The 17,500-nt window shown below is 46.1% G+C and overlaps 1 protein-coding gene across 3 annotated transcripts in view; it reads left to right on the plus strand.

Moving 5' to 3' along the window:
* LOC110536437 (protein unc-13 homolog B) overlaps positions 1–17,500 on the plus strand; it is a 126,315-nt gene that overhangs the window by 98,813 nt on the left and 10,002 nt on the right. For all 3 annotated transcript variants that reach the window (XR_005034748.1, XM_036936444.1, XM_036936445.1), the window contains one exon: positions 16,134–16,222. Coding sequence is in view for 2 of the 3 variants with exons in the window: in XM_036936444.1 (XP_036792339.1) it covers positions 16,134–16,222 (89 nt within the window). In the remaining variant the exon portion in view is untranslated. The remainder of the gene's footprint in view (positions 1–16,133; positions 16,223–17,500) is intronic.

Consider the following 17,500-nt stretch of genomic DNA (forward strand, 5'->3'; position numbering starts at 1 on the left):
CTCAGTGTTAGCCTGTCGTTTGTACAGAGGTCAGTGTTAGCGTTAGCCTGTAGTTTGTATAGAGCTCAGGGTTCAGTGTTAGCTTTAGCCTGTAGTTTGTATAGAGCTCAGTGTTCAGTGTTAGCGTTAGCCTGTAGTTTGTATAGAGCTTAGTGTTAGCGTTAGCATGTAGTTTGTATAGAGCTCAGTGTTAGCGTTAGCCTGTAGTTTGTATAGAGCTCAGTGTTAGCGTTAGCATGTAGTTTGTATAGAGCTCAGTGTTAGCGTTAGCATGTAGTTTGTATAGAGCTCAGTGTTCAATGTTAGCGTTAGCCTGTAGTTTGTATAGAGCTTAGTGTTAGCGTTAGCATGTAGTTTGTATAGAGCTCAGTGTTAGCGTTAGCCTGTAGTTTGTATAGAGCTCAGTGTTAGCGTTAGCATGTCGTTTGTATAGAGCTCAGTGTTAGCGTTAGCATGTAGTTTGTATAGAGCTCAGTGTTAGCGTTAGGCGGTAGTTTGTAAAGAGCTCAGTGTTAGCGTTAGCATGTAGTTTGTATAGAGTTCAGTGTTAGCGTTAGCCTGTAGTTTGTATAGAGCAAAGTGTTTGTTTTGCCCAACAGTTTACCCACCTTTTGTTTAAAAATGCATGGAAAGCGTAGGGAGCATCATTTTTATTTTTTTTCGCGATCAGAGTTTACCCACCTATTTTATTTACCACTACATCATTGTCAACAATCCCCTCCCCTACTGATACATATTAAACCTTCTTCTTTTTTTCCCATTATTTTCTGGGATTTTCATTTGGCTGCTAGTCGGAGGTAAGAGGAGATACAGGACTTGACTGGACTGCTTGATCTAATAGTGTTGTATAACTTGGTCACTGATACCAGAGTTAAACTGACAGTTGTCTAGTTGGTATCAATGGGGTTAAGGTGTATATGTATCTACATACTGTATGTATAAAATTATCCTGAGCAACCTACAATATAACCTAGACTTGACCTCATACTCACATTGCTGTTGTAAACACTTTACATACAGAAGAAAATGACTTTGTTGGTTTAAGGCAGGAAATCAACATCTCCTTATGGGTCATGGGGGTAAGGTCTTTTTCACCTCTTTGTCTCGCCCTCCTTTTTCTTGTCTCAGTCTGGTTGCTCGGACTCGGACGCTGGCTCAGAGGTGAGGGGGTTCTAGGGGAAAGATGGCTGTGTATACCGATCCCTTTAAATCCCCTCTGTCTCCATGTAAACATTCAAAATGTTGCTCGTAGTCTTGTGGTAGTCGTTAGTGGCAGCAGTCGAATGGCCTAGTAAAGCTACTCTCACAGCTTCTCACAGCCTCACTTAGCTCCACAACGCCATTTAAGAGATTTACAACATCTCCTCAGCATGACGTCTTCCCTTCCTCCTCTAGAGTGAGACGTTAATAGACTAGTGACTAGCAGGGAGCCAGCAGATAATTGAATGTGTTATGTCTCTCCACATGGGAGGTGGGCTGGTAAAATGGGTTGCTCTTATCTCCACGCTGGGGGACGATTCCAACTTCTAAAAACTTTATTCAGATTAAAGAAAAGGGAAAGAAAAATGGTTGGATAATGGAAGATATTAGCATTGGAGATAACAGGGAGGGATAGCTGGATGCTAGTGGGATAATGGTAGATATAAGCATTGGAGTTAACAGTGTGGATAGCTGGATGCTAGTGGGATAATGGAAGATATTAGCATTGGAGATAAAAGGGAGAGATAGCTGGATGCTAGTGGGATAATGGTAGATATTAGCATTGGAGATAACAATGAGGGCTAGCTGGATGCTAGTGGGATAATGAAAGATATTAGCATTGGAGATAAAAGGGAGAGATAGCTGGATGCTAGTGGGATAATGGTAGATATTAGCATTGGAGATAACAGTGAGGGATAGCTGGATGCTAGTGGGATAATGAAAGATATTAGCATTGGAGATAACAGTGAGGGATAGCTGGATGCTAGTGGGATAATGAAAGATATTAGCATTGGAGATAACAGTGAGGGATAGCTAGATGCTAGTGGGATAAAGGTAGATATAAGCATTGGAGATAACAGTGAGGGATAGCTGGATGCTGGTGGCATAATAGTAGATATTAGCATTGGAGATAACAGGGAGGGATAGCTGGATGCTAGTGGGATAATGGTAGATATTAACATTGGAGATAACAGTGAGGGATAGCTGGATGCTAGTGGGATAATGGTAGATATTAGCATTGGAGAGAACAGGGAGGGATAGCATCATAGCAGCAATGCTAACAGAAGGGGATAGCTGGATGCTTGTGTGATAATGTTAGATATCTAACATTCAACATATCTACCATTATCATACCTGCTCTGAGAGGTTGAAAAGGTAATGGCCATAGACTGACTACTTGAGGCTCAAACAAATTAATAGTTTGTCAATTACTGTTTGGTTGATGCTAGATAGGTCTGTTTGTAAATGGTTACTCCCAACCTGCCCTGGGTGTGTTATGTGTTCCTCTGCCCTACTCCTTGGTACTTTGTGTGTGTGTGAGAGAGAAAGAGTGTGTGTGCTTATGGGTCTGGGAGGGGGCTGGCACTTTAAGCATCTGAGGACAGTATCTCTCTCTCTTTCTCTCTCGCTCTCGTCTTCTCCTCTTCAGATTGACAACAAGGATAAGGAGCAAAGAAAGGTTTGTTGACTAGGGACAAAAAGGACAATGGTTCTCAAGGCAGTGGCGGTATCAAACAACTTCCAGTGTCCAATATAGACTGTGTATGTGGTGTGTTGTTTCAGTGTATTTGTACTAGTCTCAGCTGACATATCCATCTCCTCATTGGTGTATAACCAACCAGTTTGAAGATGATGTTGTAGATTTGCATTTTAAAATCTACAATATTAGAATTTAAGTGTATTGGAGCTGCATTTTCAGTCTTGCTGAAGTTGTTCAGGTTATGGTATAGGTTGTGTGTAGGTTATATGTAGGTTGTGCCTATTCTTGAATGTGGTTGTCTCCCTTGGCCTCCTGTAGGGTGATGACGGTGATGTGGACAGTGAGAAAGACAAGGTTGTGTTGAGATTATTTATGTATATCACTCCTCTGTCCATTCATGTTGTGATATGGTTGGCTCTAAGATCAAGTGCGTGTGTTTGTCAGGAAACATTGAGCTTGTATCACATCCTCACTCCCCTTCAACCTCTCCTGTCTCACTCCCCTCCAACCTCTCCTGTCTCACTCCCCTCCAACCTCTCCCGTCTCACTCCCCTCCAACCTCTCCCGTCTCAATCCCCTCCAACCTCTCCCGTCTCACTCCCCTCCAACCTCTCCCATCTCACTCCCCTCCAACCTCTCCCGTCTCACTCCCCTCCAACCTCTCACATCCTCACTCCCCTCCAACCTCTCCCGTCTCACTCCCCTCCAACCTCTCACATCCTCACTCCCCTCCAACCTCTCCCGTCTCACTCCCCTCCAACCTCTCCCGTCTCACTCCCCTCCAACCTCTCACATCCTCACTCCCCTCCAACCTCTCCTGTCTCACTCCCATCCAACCTCTCCTGTCTCACTCCCCTTCAACCTCTCCTGTCTCACTCCCCTCCAACCTGTCCCATCTCACTCCTCTTCAACCTCTCCTGTCTCATTCCCCTCCAACCTCTCCCGTCTCACTCCCCTTCAACCTCTCCCATCTCACTCCCCTCCAACCTCTCCCGTCTCACTCCCCTCCAACCTCTCCCGTCTCACTCCCCTCCAACCTCTCCCGTCTCACTCCCCTTCAACCTCTCCCGTCTCACTCCCCTCCAACCTCTCCCGTCTCACTCCCCTCCAACCTCTCCCGTCTCACTCCCCTTCAATCTCTCCCGTCTCACTCCCCTCCAACCTCTCCCTTCTCACTCCCCTCCAACCTCTCCCGTCTCACTCCCCTCCAACCTCTCCCGTCTCACTCCCCTCCAACCTCTCCCTTCTCACTCCCCTCCAACCTCTCCCTTCTCACTCCCCTCCAACCTCTCCCATCGCACTCCCCTCCAACCTCTCCCATCTCACTCCCCTCCAACATCTCCCGTCTCACTCCCCTCCAACCTCTCCCGTCTCTCTCCCCTCCAAACTCTCTCATCTCTCTCCCCTCCAACCTCTCTCATCTCTCTCCCCTCCAACCTCTCCCATCTCACTCCCCTCCAACCTCTCCCGTCTCACTCCCCTCCAACCTCTCCCCTCCAACCTCTCCCATCTCACTCCCCTCCAACTTCTCCCGTCTCACTCCTCTTCAACCTCTCCCATCTCACTCCCCTCCAACCTCTCCCATCTCACTCCCCTCCAACCTCTCCCATCTCACTCTTCTTCAACCTCTCCCATCTCACTCCCCTCCCACCTCTCCCGTCTCACTCCCCTCCAACCTCTCCCATCTCACTTCCCTCCAAGCTCTCCCTTCTCACTCCCCTCCAACCTCTCCCCTCCAACCTCTCCCGTCTCATTCCTCTTCAACCTCTCCCGTCTCACTCCTCTTCAACCTCTCCCATCTCACTCCCCTCCAACCTCTCCCATCTCACTCCCTTCCAACCTCTCCCATCTCACTCCCCTCCCACCTCTCCCGTCTCACTCCCCTCCAACCTCTCCCGTCTCACTCCCCTCCAACCTCTCCCATCTCACTCCCCTCCAACCTCTCCCGTCTCACTCCTCTTCAACCTCTCCCGTCTCACTCCTCTTCAACCTCTCCCGTCTCACTCCCCTCCAACCTCTCCCGTCTCACTCCCATCCAACCTCTCCCATCTCACTCTCCTTGATTTGATTTAGTAGTTATGTTGTTCTATCATCTCTAGTCATCATGTTTACCTCATTTGTTTTATTTTTCCTAAAGCTTGACAAGAAGAAGGAAAAGGTGTGTCCCTCTGGTGTGTGTGTGTGTGTGTGTGTGTGTGTGTGTGTGTGTGTGTGTGTGTGTGTGTGTGACAGAGAGCAACACGATTCTGTTAGCTCTCCTGATGACAGATGCCTCACAATGACATTGTCTGAGTTACATACGATGAGGTACAGTACAGTAGTGGCATATGGACGGTGTGTGTGTGTCTGTGTGTTCGAAGCATAACTCATTCCACTTGTATGTCTCCCTGGCTTCTATAGGCTGAGAAGAAAGACAAGGAGAAGCAGGTTGGTTTATCTGAGCTTTAAGTTCAACCTCCCTCCTCATCCCCTCTACACTCCTCTCATCCTCTAGTTCAATACAGTCATCCCTCCCTCTTCACTCCTCTCATCCTCTAGTTCAATACAGTCATCCTGTCTCCTATATCCTGTCTCCTATATCCTGTGTCCTACTGTCCCCTATATCCTGTCTCCTACTGTTTCCTATTGTTTCCTACTGTCTAGTTCAATACAGTCATCCTGTCTCCTATATCCTGTCTCCTATATCCTGTGTCCTACTGTCCCCTATATCCTGTCTCCTATATCCTGTCTCCTACTGTTTCCTATTGTTTCCTATCGTCGCTGTCTGTCTCCTGTACCCTGTCTCCTACTGTCTCCTATATCCTGTCTCCTCCTATCTCCTCTTGTCTCATATATCCTGTCTCCTATATCCTGTGTCCTCCTTTCTCCTATACCCTCTCTTTTCCTGTCTCCTATACCCTCTCTCTTCCTGTCTCCTATCTCCTGTCTCCTCCCGTCTTCTTCCGTCTCCCGCTGTCTCTTCCTGTCTCCTGTATCCTGTCTCTTCCTGTCTCCTATACCCTCTCTCTTCCTGTCTCCTATCTCCTGTCTCCTCCCGTCTTCTTCTGTCTCCCGCTGTCTCTTCCTGTCTCCTGTATCCTGTCTCTTCCTGTCTCTTATATCCTCCCTGCTACTGTCTCCTACTGTCTCCTCCTGTCTCCTCCTGTCTCCTATATCCTTTAACCAGCCTTCACACAAGCGTTCATCTTTTTCTATAAATTTGAGTTCATGAGTTCATGTGCGTGTGTGTGAATTTGTTTGCCTTTGGGAATGTGTGTGTGTGTGTGTGTGTGTTGTGTGTGTGTGTGACCGGTCATGTACTTTTGCGTGAGACTAAAACTCTCTGTTACTTCTGTCCTCTGAAGGAGGACAACATCAGCAAAAAGGTGGGTGGTTTTTTATCGCCACAATACTGTGATTTACATTTAGAAGTTAGTTGAGTGTGTGAGCAAGTGTGACATTGAGGATGAGTAGGAATGTACAGGCCTAAGCACAGCACTTGAGATCTAGAGGGTAAAGTATAATGCAGAATAGACAGAAGTACCTGTTCACAGTATGGAGCCAAATCACCGTATACAGTACATAGACGGGAACCTAATGACCGTTTCCAAATGCACAGCCACCGTCCTAGGAAGCGAGGAAGTGAATGAGTGTGCTACACACAACACAGATATGCGTTCCAAATGGCACCCTTGTCCCTATATAGTGCACTACTATTGACCAGAGCCTTATGAGCCCTGGTCAGTAGTGGTGCACTTTATAGGGTATAGGTTGTCATTTGGGACACAAGCCAGGGAGTTTATCATTAGTTAGAGTGCGTGGCCTACTGCTGTTCTATAACTGCTGAGTGATTGGCCAGTGACTCAGCCATTTCCCAGAATCCTGTTCAGGATACAGTTCCCTTCCCGCTAGCTGAATCGTTCTCATTTGGAACCTGACCGTTTGAGCAAAACAATATTTAGTTTTCTCAGTTAACTGAGCCATGAGTCTAGATTGTGTCAGGGGGACCGCATGCATTGTGACTGAGAATGCACTACATGGCCAAAAGAGATGCTCGTCGAACATCTCATTGCAAAACCAATGGGCATTAATATGGAGTAGGTAGGTCCCCCTTTGCTTCTAAAACAGCCTCCACTCTTCTGGGAAGGATTTCCACTAGGATGTTGGAACATTGCTGCTGGGACTTGCTTCCATTCAGCCACAAGAGCATTAGTGAAGTCGGGCACTGATGTTGGACGATAAGGTCTGGCTCGCAGTCAGCGCTCCAATTCATCCCAAAGGTGTTCGATGGGGTTGAGGTCAGGGCTCTTTGCAGGCCAGTCAATTTCTTACACTTCGATCTAGACAAACCTTTTCGTATGGACCTAGCTTTGTGCATGGGGGCATTGTCATGCTGAAACAGGAAAGGGCCTTCCCCAAACTGTTTCCACAAAGTTGGAAGCACAGAATCATCTAGAATGTCATTGTATGCTGTAGCGTTAAGATTTCCCTTCACTGGAACTAAGGGGCCCGAACCATGAAAAACTGCCCCAGACCCTTATTCCTCCTCCACCAAACTTTACAGTTGACACTATGCATAGGGATAGGAAGCGTTCTCCTGGTATCCGCCAAACCCAGATTCGTCCGTTGAAGGGGTGTCCACATACAGTGCATGGCTTCGGGACAAGTTTCTGAATGTCCTTGAGGGGCCCAGCCAGAGCCCGGACTTGAACCCTATCGAACATCTCTGGAGAAACCTGAAAATAGCTGAGCAGCGACGCTCCCCTGATTAAGTATTCAGACCCCTTGACTTTTTCCACATTTTGTAACGTTACAGCCTTTTTCTAAAATCAATTAAATAAAAAAATGTCATAATCAGTCGACACGCAATACCCCATGATGACGAAGTGAAAAAGTGTACATTTTTGCAAATGTATTTATAAAAATAACAGAAATACCTCCCATAATTATTCAGACCCTTTGTTATGATACTTGAAATTGAGCTCAGGTGCATCCTGTTTCCATTGATCATCCTTGAGTTGTTTCTACAACTTGATTAGAGTCCACCTGTGGTAAATTCAATTGATTGGACATGATTTGGAAAGGCACACACCTGTCTATATAAGGTCACACAGTTCACAGTGCATGTCAGAGCTAAAACCAATCCATGACGTCGAAGGAATTGTCCGTAGAGCTCCGAGACAGGATTTTGTCGAGGCACAGATTTGGGGAAGGGTACAAAGGATTCTGCAGCATTGAAGGTCCCCAAAAACACAGTGGCCTCCATCATTCTTAAATGGAAGAAGTTTGGAACCACCAAGACTCTTCTTAGAGCTGGCTTCCCTGCCAAACTGAGCAATCGGGGGAGAAGGGCCTTGGTCAGGGAGGTGACCAAGAACCCGATGGTCACTGACAGAGCTCCAGAGTTCCTCTGTGGAGATTGGAGAACCTTCCAGAAGGACAACCATCTTTGCAGCACTCTACCAATCAGGCCTTTATGGTAGAGTGGCCAGACGGAAGCCACTCCTCAGTAAAAGGCACATGACAGCCCACTTGGTGTTTGCCAAAAGGCACCTAAAGGCCTCACACCATGAGAAACAAGATTCTCTGGTCTGATGAAACCAAGATTGTACTCTTTGTTCTGAATGACAAGCGTCACATCTTGAGGAAACCTGACACCATCCCTACGGTAAAGCATGGTGGTGGCATCATGCTGTGGGATGTTTTTCAGCGGTAGGGACTGGGAGACTAGTCAGGATTGATGGAAAGATGAATGGCACAATGTAGAGAGAGAGCCTTGATGAAAACCTGCTCCATAGCGCTCAGGACCTCAGACTGGGGTGAAGGTTGACGACCCTAAGTACACAGCCAAGACAACGCAGGAGTGGCTTCGGGACAAGTTTCTGAATGTCCTTGAGGGGCCCAGCCAGAGCCCGGACTTGAACCCGATCGAACATCTCTGGAAAGCCCTGGAAATGGCGGTGCAGCGACGCTCCCCATCCAACCTGACATTGAGAGGATCTGCAGAGAAGAATGGGAGAAACTCGCTGAATAAATATATTCAAATGTATTTATATAGCCCTTCTTACATCAGCTTATATCTCAAAGTGCTGTACAGAAACCCAGCCTAAAACCCCAAACAGCAAGCAATGCAGGTGTAGAAGCACAGTGGCTAAGAAAAACTCCCTAGAAAGGCCAAAACCTAGGAAGAAACCTAGAGCGGAACCAGGCGATGTGGGGTGGCCAGTCCTCTTCTGGCTGTGCCGGGTGGAGATTATAACAGAACATGGCCAAGATGTTCAAATGTTCATAAATGACCAGCATGGTCAAATAATAATAATCACAGTAGTTGTCGAGGGTGCAACAGGTCAGCACCTCAGGAGTAAATGTCAGTTGGCTTTTCATAGCCGAACCAATAGAGGTGTGCCAAGCTTTTAGCGCCATACCCAAGAAGACTTCCGGCTGTAGTCACTGCCAAAGGTGCTTCAACAAAGTACTGAGTAAAGGGTCTGAATACTTATGAAAATGTGATATTTCAATTAATGTTATTTTATACATTTGCAAAAATGTATAATTTTTTTAAATGTGTCATTATACAGTATTGTGTGTAGATTGATGAGGGAAAACAACAATTTAATCCCTTTTAGAGTAAGGCTCTAACGTAATAAAATGTAGAAAAGTCAAGGGGTCTGAATACTTTCCGAAGGCACTGTTCTTCTGGCCATGTAGTGCACTCCTAAAGTTATATTGAACCCTAGTATACTAGGGATCTGTTAATAAACAGTTACCCATCTCTTCTATGTAAACTAGGAAATTACCATCATATTTGTGTCTCACTGTCATCTGTTTTAATATGGTTTGTCCTTTTCTTTCCCTCACCCCCTCTCACACTCTAGTCAAAGAATGAAGTGAACAAGGTTTGTTTCCCTATTCACCCCCCCCCCCAATACAATACTGTATTCTACACCCTATTCACCCCCCCCCCCCCAATACAATACTGTATTCTACACCGTATTCACCCCCCCCCCCAATACAATACTGTATTCTACACCCTATTCACACACCCCCCCCCCCCAATACAATACTGTATTCTACACCCTATTCACCCCCCCCCCCCAATACAATACTGTATTCTACACCCTATTCACACCCCCCCCCCCCCAATACAATACTGTATTCTACACCCTATTCACCCCCCCCCCCCCCAATACAATACTGTATTCTACACCCTATTCACACCCCCCCTCCAATACAATACTGTATTCTACACCCTATTCACACCCCCCCCATACAATACTGTATTCTACACCCTATTCACCCCCCCACCAACACAATACTGTATGCTACACCCTATTTACACCCCCCCACCAACACAATACTGTATTCTACAACCTATTCACCCCCCCCCCAATACAATACTGTATTCTACAACCTATTCACCCCCCCAATACAATGCTGTATTCTACACCCTATTCACCCCCCCCCCCCAATACAATACTGTATTCTACACCCTATTCACCCCCCCCCCCCCATACAATACTGTATTCTACACCCTATTCACCCCCCCCCCAATACAATACTGTATTCTACACCCTATTCACCCCCCCCCCCAATACAATACTGTATTCTACACCCTATTCACCCCCCCCCCCCCCACCAATACAATACTGTATTCTACACCCTATTCACCCCCCCCCCCCCCCACCAATACAATACTGTAGTCTACGTAACAACTGACACCATTGGAACAACATTGGATAGGGTTTTATGGTAAATTGAATACAGCATAATAGTCAACATATGGTGTCTGCTGACGTTATAAGCCCACTCAACCTTTTATTTTCTCCTGTCCTTTTTTCTGTTTTCTCTCATTTTTCTATGTCCTTCTGGATAGATTGAAGCCACAGCGGGCATGAAGAAGGTAAGCTGAGGTAGAGACCAGATCAGACAGGTTGAGACAGTGAAGGTAGGTTGAGGTAGAGACCAGATCAGACAGGTTGAGAGACAGTGAAGGTAAGCTGAGGTAGAGACCAGATCAGACAGGTTGAGAGACAGTGAAGGTAAGCTGAGGTAGAGACCAGGTCAGACAGGTTGAGAGACAGTGAAGGTAAGCTGAGGTAGAGACCAGATCAGACAGGTTGAGAGACAGTGAAGGTAAGCTGAGGTAGAGACCAGGTCAGACAGGTTGAGAGACAGTGAAGGTAAGCTGAGGTAGAGACCAGATCAGACAGGTTGAGAGACAGTGAAGGTAAGCTGAGGTAGAGACCAGATCAGACAGGTTGAGAGACAGTGAAGGTAAGCTGAGCTAGAGACCAGATCAGACAGGTTGAGAGACAGTGAAGGTAAGCTGAGCTAGAGACCAGATCAGACAGGTTGAGAGACAGTGAAGGTAAGCTGAGGTAGAGACCAGATCAGACAGGTTGAGAGACAGTGAAGGTAAGCTGAGGTAGAGACCAGGTCAGACAGGTTGAGAGACAGTGAAGGTAAGCTGAGGTAGAGACCAGATCAGACAGGTTGAGAGACAGTGAAGGTAAGCTGAGGTAGAGACCAGATCAGACAGGTTGAGAGACAGTGAAGGTAAGCTGAGCTAGAGACCAGATCAGACAGGTTGAGAGACAGTGAAGGTAAGCTGAGCTAGAGACCAGATCAGACAGGTTGAGAGACAGTGAAGGTAAGCTGAGGTAGAGACCAGGTCAGACAGGTTGAGAGACAGTGAAGGTAAGCTGAGGTAGAGACCAGATCAGACAGGTTGAGATACAGTGAAGGTAGGCTGAGGTAGAGACCAGGTCAGACAGGTTGAGACAGTGAAGGTAGGCTGAGGTAGAGACCAGATCAGACAGGTTGAGAGGCAGTGAAGATAAGCTGAGGTAGAGACCAGGTCAAACAGGTTGAATCTCTGTCTGTCTGTTGTACTGATGCAGAAACACACCTGAGTGTGTATTAGCACATTTTGTGTTGAATTTGAACAGTGCTCTCCTTGAATGTTTTCCTGTAGTTTTATGTGTGTGTGCACGAGCTCCTGCAGGGATATGTCTCACAACAGGGATATATTAAAGAATCCAGAAATCACATTGTAGGATTTTTAATTAATTTATTTGCAAATTATGGTGGAAAATAAGTATTTGGTCACCTACAAACAAGCAAGATTTCTGTCTCTCACAGACCTGTAACTTCTTCTTTAAGAGGCTCCTCTGTCCGCCACTCGTTACCTGTATTAATGGCACCTGTTTGAAACTTTTATCAGTATAAAAGATACCTTTCCACAACCTCAAACAGTCACACTCCAAACTCCACTATGGCCAAGACCAAAGAGCTGTCAAAGGACACCAGAAACAACATTGTAGACCTGCACCAGGCTGGGAAGACTGAATCTGCAATAGGTAAGCAGCTTGGTTTGAAGAAATCAACTGTGGGAGCAATTATTAGGAAATGGAAGATATACAAGACCACTGATAATCTACCTAGATCTGGGGCTCCACGCAAGATCTCACCCCGTGGGGTCAAAATGATCACAAGAACGGTGAGCAAAAATCCCAGAACCACACGGGGGGACCTAGTGAATGACCTGCAGAGAGCTGGGACCAAAGTAACAAAGCCTACCATCAGCAAGGGCATTGAAAATGAAACGTGGCTGGATCTTTCAGCATGACAATGATCCCGTAAGAAGCATTTCAAGGTCCTGTAGTGGCCTAGCCAGTCTCCAGATCACAACCTCATAGAAAATCTTTGGAGGGAGTTGAAAGTCCGTGTTGCCCAGCAACAGCCCCAAAACATCACTGCTCTAGAGGAGATCTGCATGGAGGAATGGGCCAAAATACCAGCAACAGTGTGTGAAAACCTTGTGAAAACTTACAGAAAATGTTTGACCTCTGTCATTGCCAACAAAGGGTATATAACAAAGTATTGAGATAAACTTTTGTTATTGACCAAATACTTATTTTCCACCATAATTTGCAAATAAATTCATAAAAAATCCTACAATGTGATTTTCTGGATTTTCATAGTTGAACCTAGTGTACCTATGATGAAAATTACAGGCCTCTCTCATCTTTTTAAGAGGGAGAACTTGCACAGTTGGTGGCTGACTAAATACTTTTTTGCCCCACTGTATGTCTCACCATAGGGATATGTCTCACAACAGGGATATGTCTCACAACAGGGATATGTCTAACAACAGGGATATGTCTCACAATAGGGATATGTCTCACCATAGGGATATATCTCACAATAGGGATATGTCTTACCATAGGGATATGTCTAACAATAGGGATATGTCTCACCATAGGGATATGTCTCACCATAGGGATATGTCTCACAATAGGGATATGTCTCACCATAGGGTTATGTCTAACAATAGGGATATGTCTCACCATAGGGATATGTCTCACCATAGGGATATGTCTCACCATAGGGATATGTCTCACCATAGGGTTATGTCTCACCATAGGGATATGTCTCACCATAGGGATATGTCTCACAACAGGGATATGTCTCACAACAGGGATATGTCTCACAATAGGGATATGTCTAACAATAGGGATATGTCTAACACCAGGGATATGTCTCACAATAGGGATATGTCTAACAATAGGGATATGTCTCACAATAGGGATATGTCTCACAATAGGGATATGTCTCACCACAGGGATATGTCTCACAACAGGATACTGTACCTATAGTCGCCCCAGTACCTTGATCAGGAACCACATGAATATTCGTCAGGAACCACATTAATATTCAATTGTACCTTTGAGTTAATTTATTATTGGTTGTGCCTTTCCTATTACTGTAATTCTAACTGATGCTGTGACTAACACAAAGCTAGAACCTGAATGGCTGCTATCCGCTGCTGTGACTAACACAGAGCTAGAACCTGAATGGCTGCTATCCGCTGCTGTGACTAACACAGAGCTAGAACCTGAATGGCTGCTATCCGCTGCTGTGACTAACACAGAGCTAGAACCTGAATGGCTGCTATCCACTGCTGTGACTAACACAGAGCTAGAACCTGAATGGCTGCTATCCGCTGCTGTGACTAACACAGAGCTAGAACCTGAATGGCTGCTATCCACTGCTGTGACTAACACAGAGCTAGAACCTGAATGGCTGCTATCCACTGCTGTGACTAACACAGAGCTAGAACCTGAATGGCTGCTATCCACTGCTGTGACTAACACAGAGCTAGAACCTGAATGGCTGCTATCCGCTGCTGTGACTAACACAGAGCTAGAACCTGAATGGCTGCTATCCACTGCTGTGACTAACACAGAGCTAAAACCTGAATGGCTGCTATCCGCTGCTGTGACTAACACAGAGCTAGAACCTGAATGGCTGCTATCCACTGCTGTGACTAACACAGAGCTAGAACCTGAATGTCTGCTATCCACTGCTGTGACTAACACAGAGCTAAAACCTGAATGGCTGCTATCCGCTGCTGTGACTAACACAGAGCTAGAACCTGAATGGCTGCTATCCACTGCTGTGACTAACACAGAGCTAGAACCTGAATGGCTGCTATCCGCTGCTGTGACTAACACAGAGCTAGAACCTGAATGGCTGCTATCCACTGCTGTGACTAACACAGAGCTAGAACCTGAATGGCTGCTATCCGCTGCTGTGACTAACACAGAGCTAGAACCTGAATGGCTGCTATCCGCTGCTGTGACTAACACAGAGCTAGAACCTGAATGGCTGCTATCCGCTGCTGTGACTAACACAGAGCTAGAACCTGAATGGCTGCTATCCACTGCTGTGACTAACACAGAGCTAGAACCTGAATGGCTGCTATCCGCTGCTGTGACTAACACAGAGCTAGAACCTGAATGGCTGCTATCCACTGCTGTGACTAACACAGAGCTAGAACCTGAATACCTAGAGCGGATGTGACTACTAAAGAAAATGACTGTTACTGTATATTTATATATCCTTTAAAAAGCACAATGCCCCCTAGCCGCACTACCGATTATGGGCCTCTGTCATCAGCCTCCACACCAGCAGGTGGCACTAGTCACATGGTGATTTTATAATATGGCGGTATTCTAGAGTCTACATCCGGTAAGCCACAGGGTCCCTTTCCACTCTCCTGGTGTATTTTCAAGGTTTAGACAGATCAGAAATGACAAGGGGACACAGAGGTAGAGAGGGGAGAAAGTCGGAAGGGTCTTCTCTGAGATGGAACCCTGGTCTCCGGCATTGGGTCGCATAATGTGTTGAGAGCAGCCACAGCTCCTACCACAGCAGGGTCCCTTCAGGACAGTTGAAGGGCTGGAACAGTGAATGGACCTGTGAATGAACCAGGGTCAGGAGGGATATTGTTAATGTCAGGCCTGCAGTAAATTAACAAGGGTCAGGAGGGATATTGTTAATGTCAGGCCTGCAGTAAATTAACAAGGGTCAGGAGGGATATTGTTAATGTCAGGCCTGCAGTAAATTAACAAGGGTCAGGAGGGATATTGTTAACTTCAGGCCTGCAGTAAATTAACAAGGGTCAGGAGGGATATTGTTAACTTCAGGCCTGCAGTAAATTAACAAGGGTCAGTAGGGATATTTTTAATGTCAGGCCTGCAGTAAATGAACCAGGGTCAGGAGGGATATTGTTAACTTCAGGCCTGCAGTAAATTAACAAGGGTCAGGAGGGATATTTTTAATGTCAGGCCTGCAGTAAATGAACCAGGGTCAGGAGGGATATTGTTAACTTCAGGCCTGCAGTAAATTAACAAGGGTCAGGAGGGATATTGTTAACGTCAGGCCTGCACTGCGGATGCCTTGTTTCAATCAGAGTGAAGTGGAGAACCTTGGTATCCAATGCTAGAACAGGAGTCATGGTTTCCTTGACTGAAATTATTTCTGAGGTGTGTATTGTGCAGAGAGGTTTTAGGATAGGAGAATGTTCTACACTAGAGTTTTGCTTTGTCTCCTCTTCAGTGATATTCTGGTGTAACTCAGAATATGTCACTACTTGTGAGGTGGTGAGACAGTTACTGCGCAAGTATGAGATGTGAGTCGAGCCCTGATGACAACGGGAATACTTGACTAACCTGCCATTATCTCTCTCTTTTACTCTCCTTCCCTCTCTATCTCTTACTCCCATTTTCTCTATCTCTCTCTCTCTCTCTCTCTCTCTCTCTCTCTCTCTCCTCTCACTCTGTCTCTCTCTATCATTTTCTCTCTGTCTCTCTCTCTCTCTCTCTCTCTGCCTCTCTCTCTCTCTCTCTCTCTCTGTCTCTCTCTCTCTCTCTCTCTCATGTTCTCTCTGTCTCTGTCTCTCTCTATCTCTCTATCTCTCTCTCTCTCTCTCTCTGCCTCTCTCTCTCCTCTCACTCTGTCTCTCTCTCTCATTTTCTCTCTCTCTCTATCTCTCTCTCTCTCTCTCTCTCTGTCTCTCTCTCTCTCTCTCTCTCTCTCTGTCTCTCTCTCTGTCTCTCTCTGTCTCTCTCTCTCTCTCTCTCTCTCTCTCTCTCTCTCTGTCTCTCTCTCTCTGTCTCTCTGTCTGTAGCTGGATTCGGAAGCTGCTGACATCTTGAATGACCTGCAGGTCAAACTGGCCACCGTCCTGGACAACCTGAGTGCCATGTTCGGCAAGAGGTGAGCCAATCAGAAACACCCTACCACAATTAGGGCCCCTAAAGGGCTAGGGCCGTCTCTGACTGCATGTGTGGGTATGGATGTGGGTACGCAGACCCGCGAGCCACTGCAGCGCCTGTGTCCCCCAGACCCAAAATTGTCCATCCCAGGTCTACAGACCTCCTACTCTACTCTACAGCGTGATAGGTAGCTTAGACCTCCTACTCTACAGGGTGATAGGTAGCTTAGACCTCCTACTCTAGTCTACAGGGTAATAGGTAGCTCAGACCTCCTACTCTAGTCTACAGGGTGATAGGTAGCTCAGACCTCCTACTCTAATCTAGTCTTCTATATTTTTACTATTTTCTACATTGTAGAATAATAGTGAAGACATCAAAACAATGGAATCATGTAGGAACCAAAAAAGTGTTAAACAAATCAAAATATATTTAATATTTAAGATTCTTCAAAGTAGCCACCCTTTGCCTTGATTACAGCTTTGCACGCTCTTGGCATTCTCTCAACCAGCTTCACCTGGAATACTTTCTTGAAGGTGTTCCCAGATATGCTGAGCGTTTGGTTGTTTTTCCTTCACTCTGCGGTCCAACTCATCCCAAACCATCTCAATTGGGTTGAGGTCGGGTGATTGTGGAGGCCAGGTCATCTGATGCTGCACTCCATCACTCTCCTTCTTGGTCAAATAGCCCTTACACAGCCTGGAGGTGTGCTGGGTCATTGTCCTGTTGAAAAACAAATTATAGTCCCACTAACCGCAATTCAGATGGGATGGTGTATTGCTGAAGAATGCCGTGGTAGCCATGCTGTTTAAGCATGCCTTGACTTCTAAATAAATCACAAACAGTGTCACCAGCAAAGCACCCCCACACCATCACACCACCTCCCCATGCTTCACGGTGGGAACCACACATGCAGAGATCATCCGTTCACCACATTTGGACCCATCCATCAGAAGAACTAATTTCCCATGGTTTAATGTCATTAGCTCATGTTCCTTGGCCCAAGCAAGTCTCTTCTTATTATTGGTGTCCTTTAGTAGTGGTTTCTTTGCAGCAATTCAACCATGAAGGCCTGATTCGCGCAGTCTCCTCAGAACAGTTGATGTTGAGATGTGTCTGTTACTTGAACTCTGTTAAGCATTTATTTTGGGATGCAATTTCTGAGACTGTTAACTCTAATGAACTTATCCTCTTCAGCAGAGGTAACTCTGGGTCTTCCTTTCCTTTGGCAGTCCTCATGAGAGCCAGTTTCATCATAGTGCTCAATGGTTTTTGCGACCGC

Source organism: Oncorhynchus mykiss, chromosome 11 (genome assembly GCF_013265735.2).
Source record: "Oncorhynchus mykiss isolate Arlee chromosome 11, USDA_OmykA_1.1, whole genome shotgun sequence".
Taxonomy (NCBI): domain Eukaryota; kingdom Metazoa; phylum Chordata; class Actinopteri; order Salmoniformes; family Salmonidae; genus Oncorhynchus; species Oncorhynchus mykiss.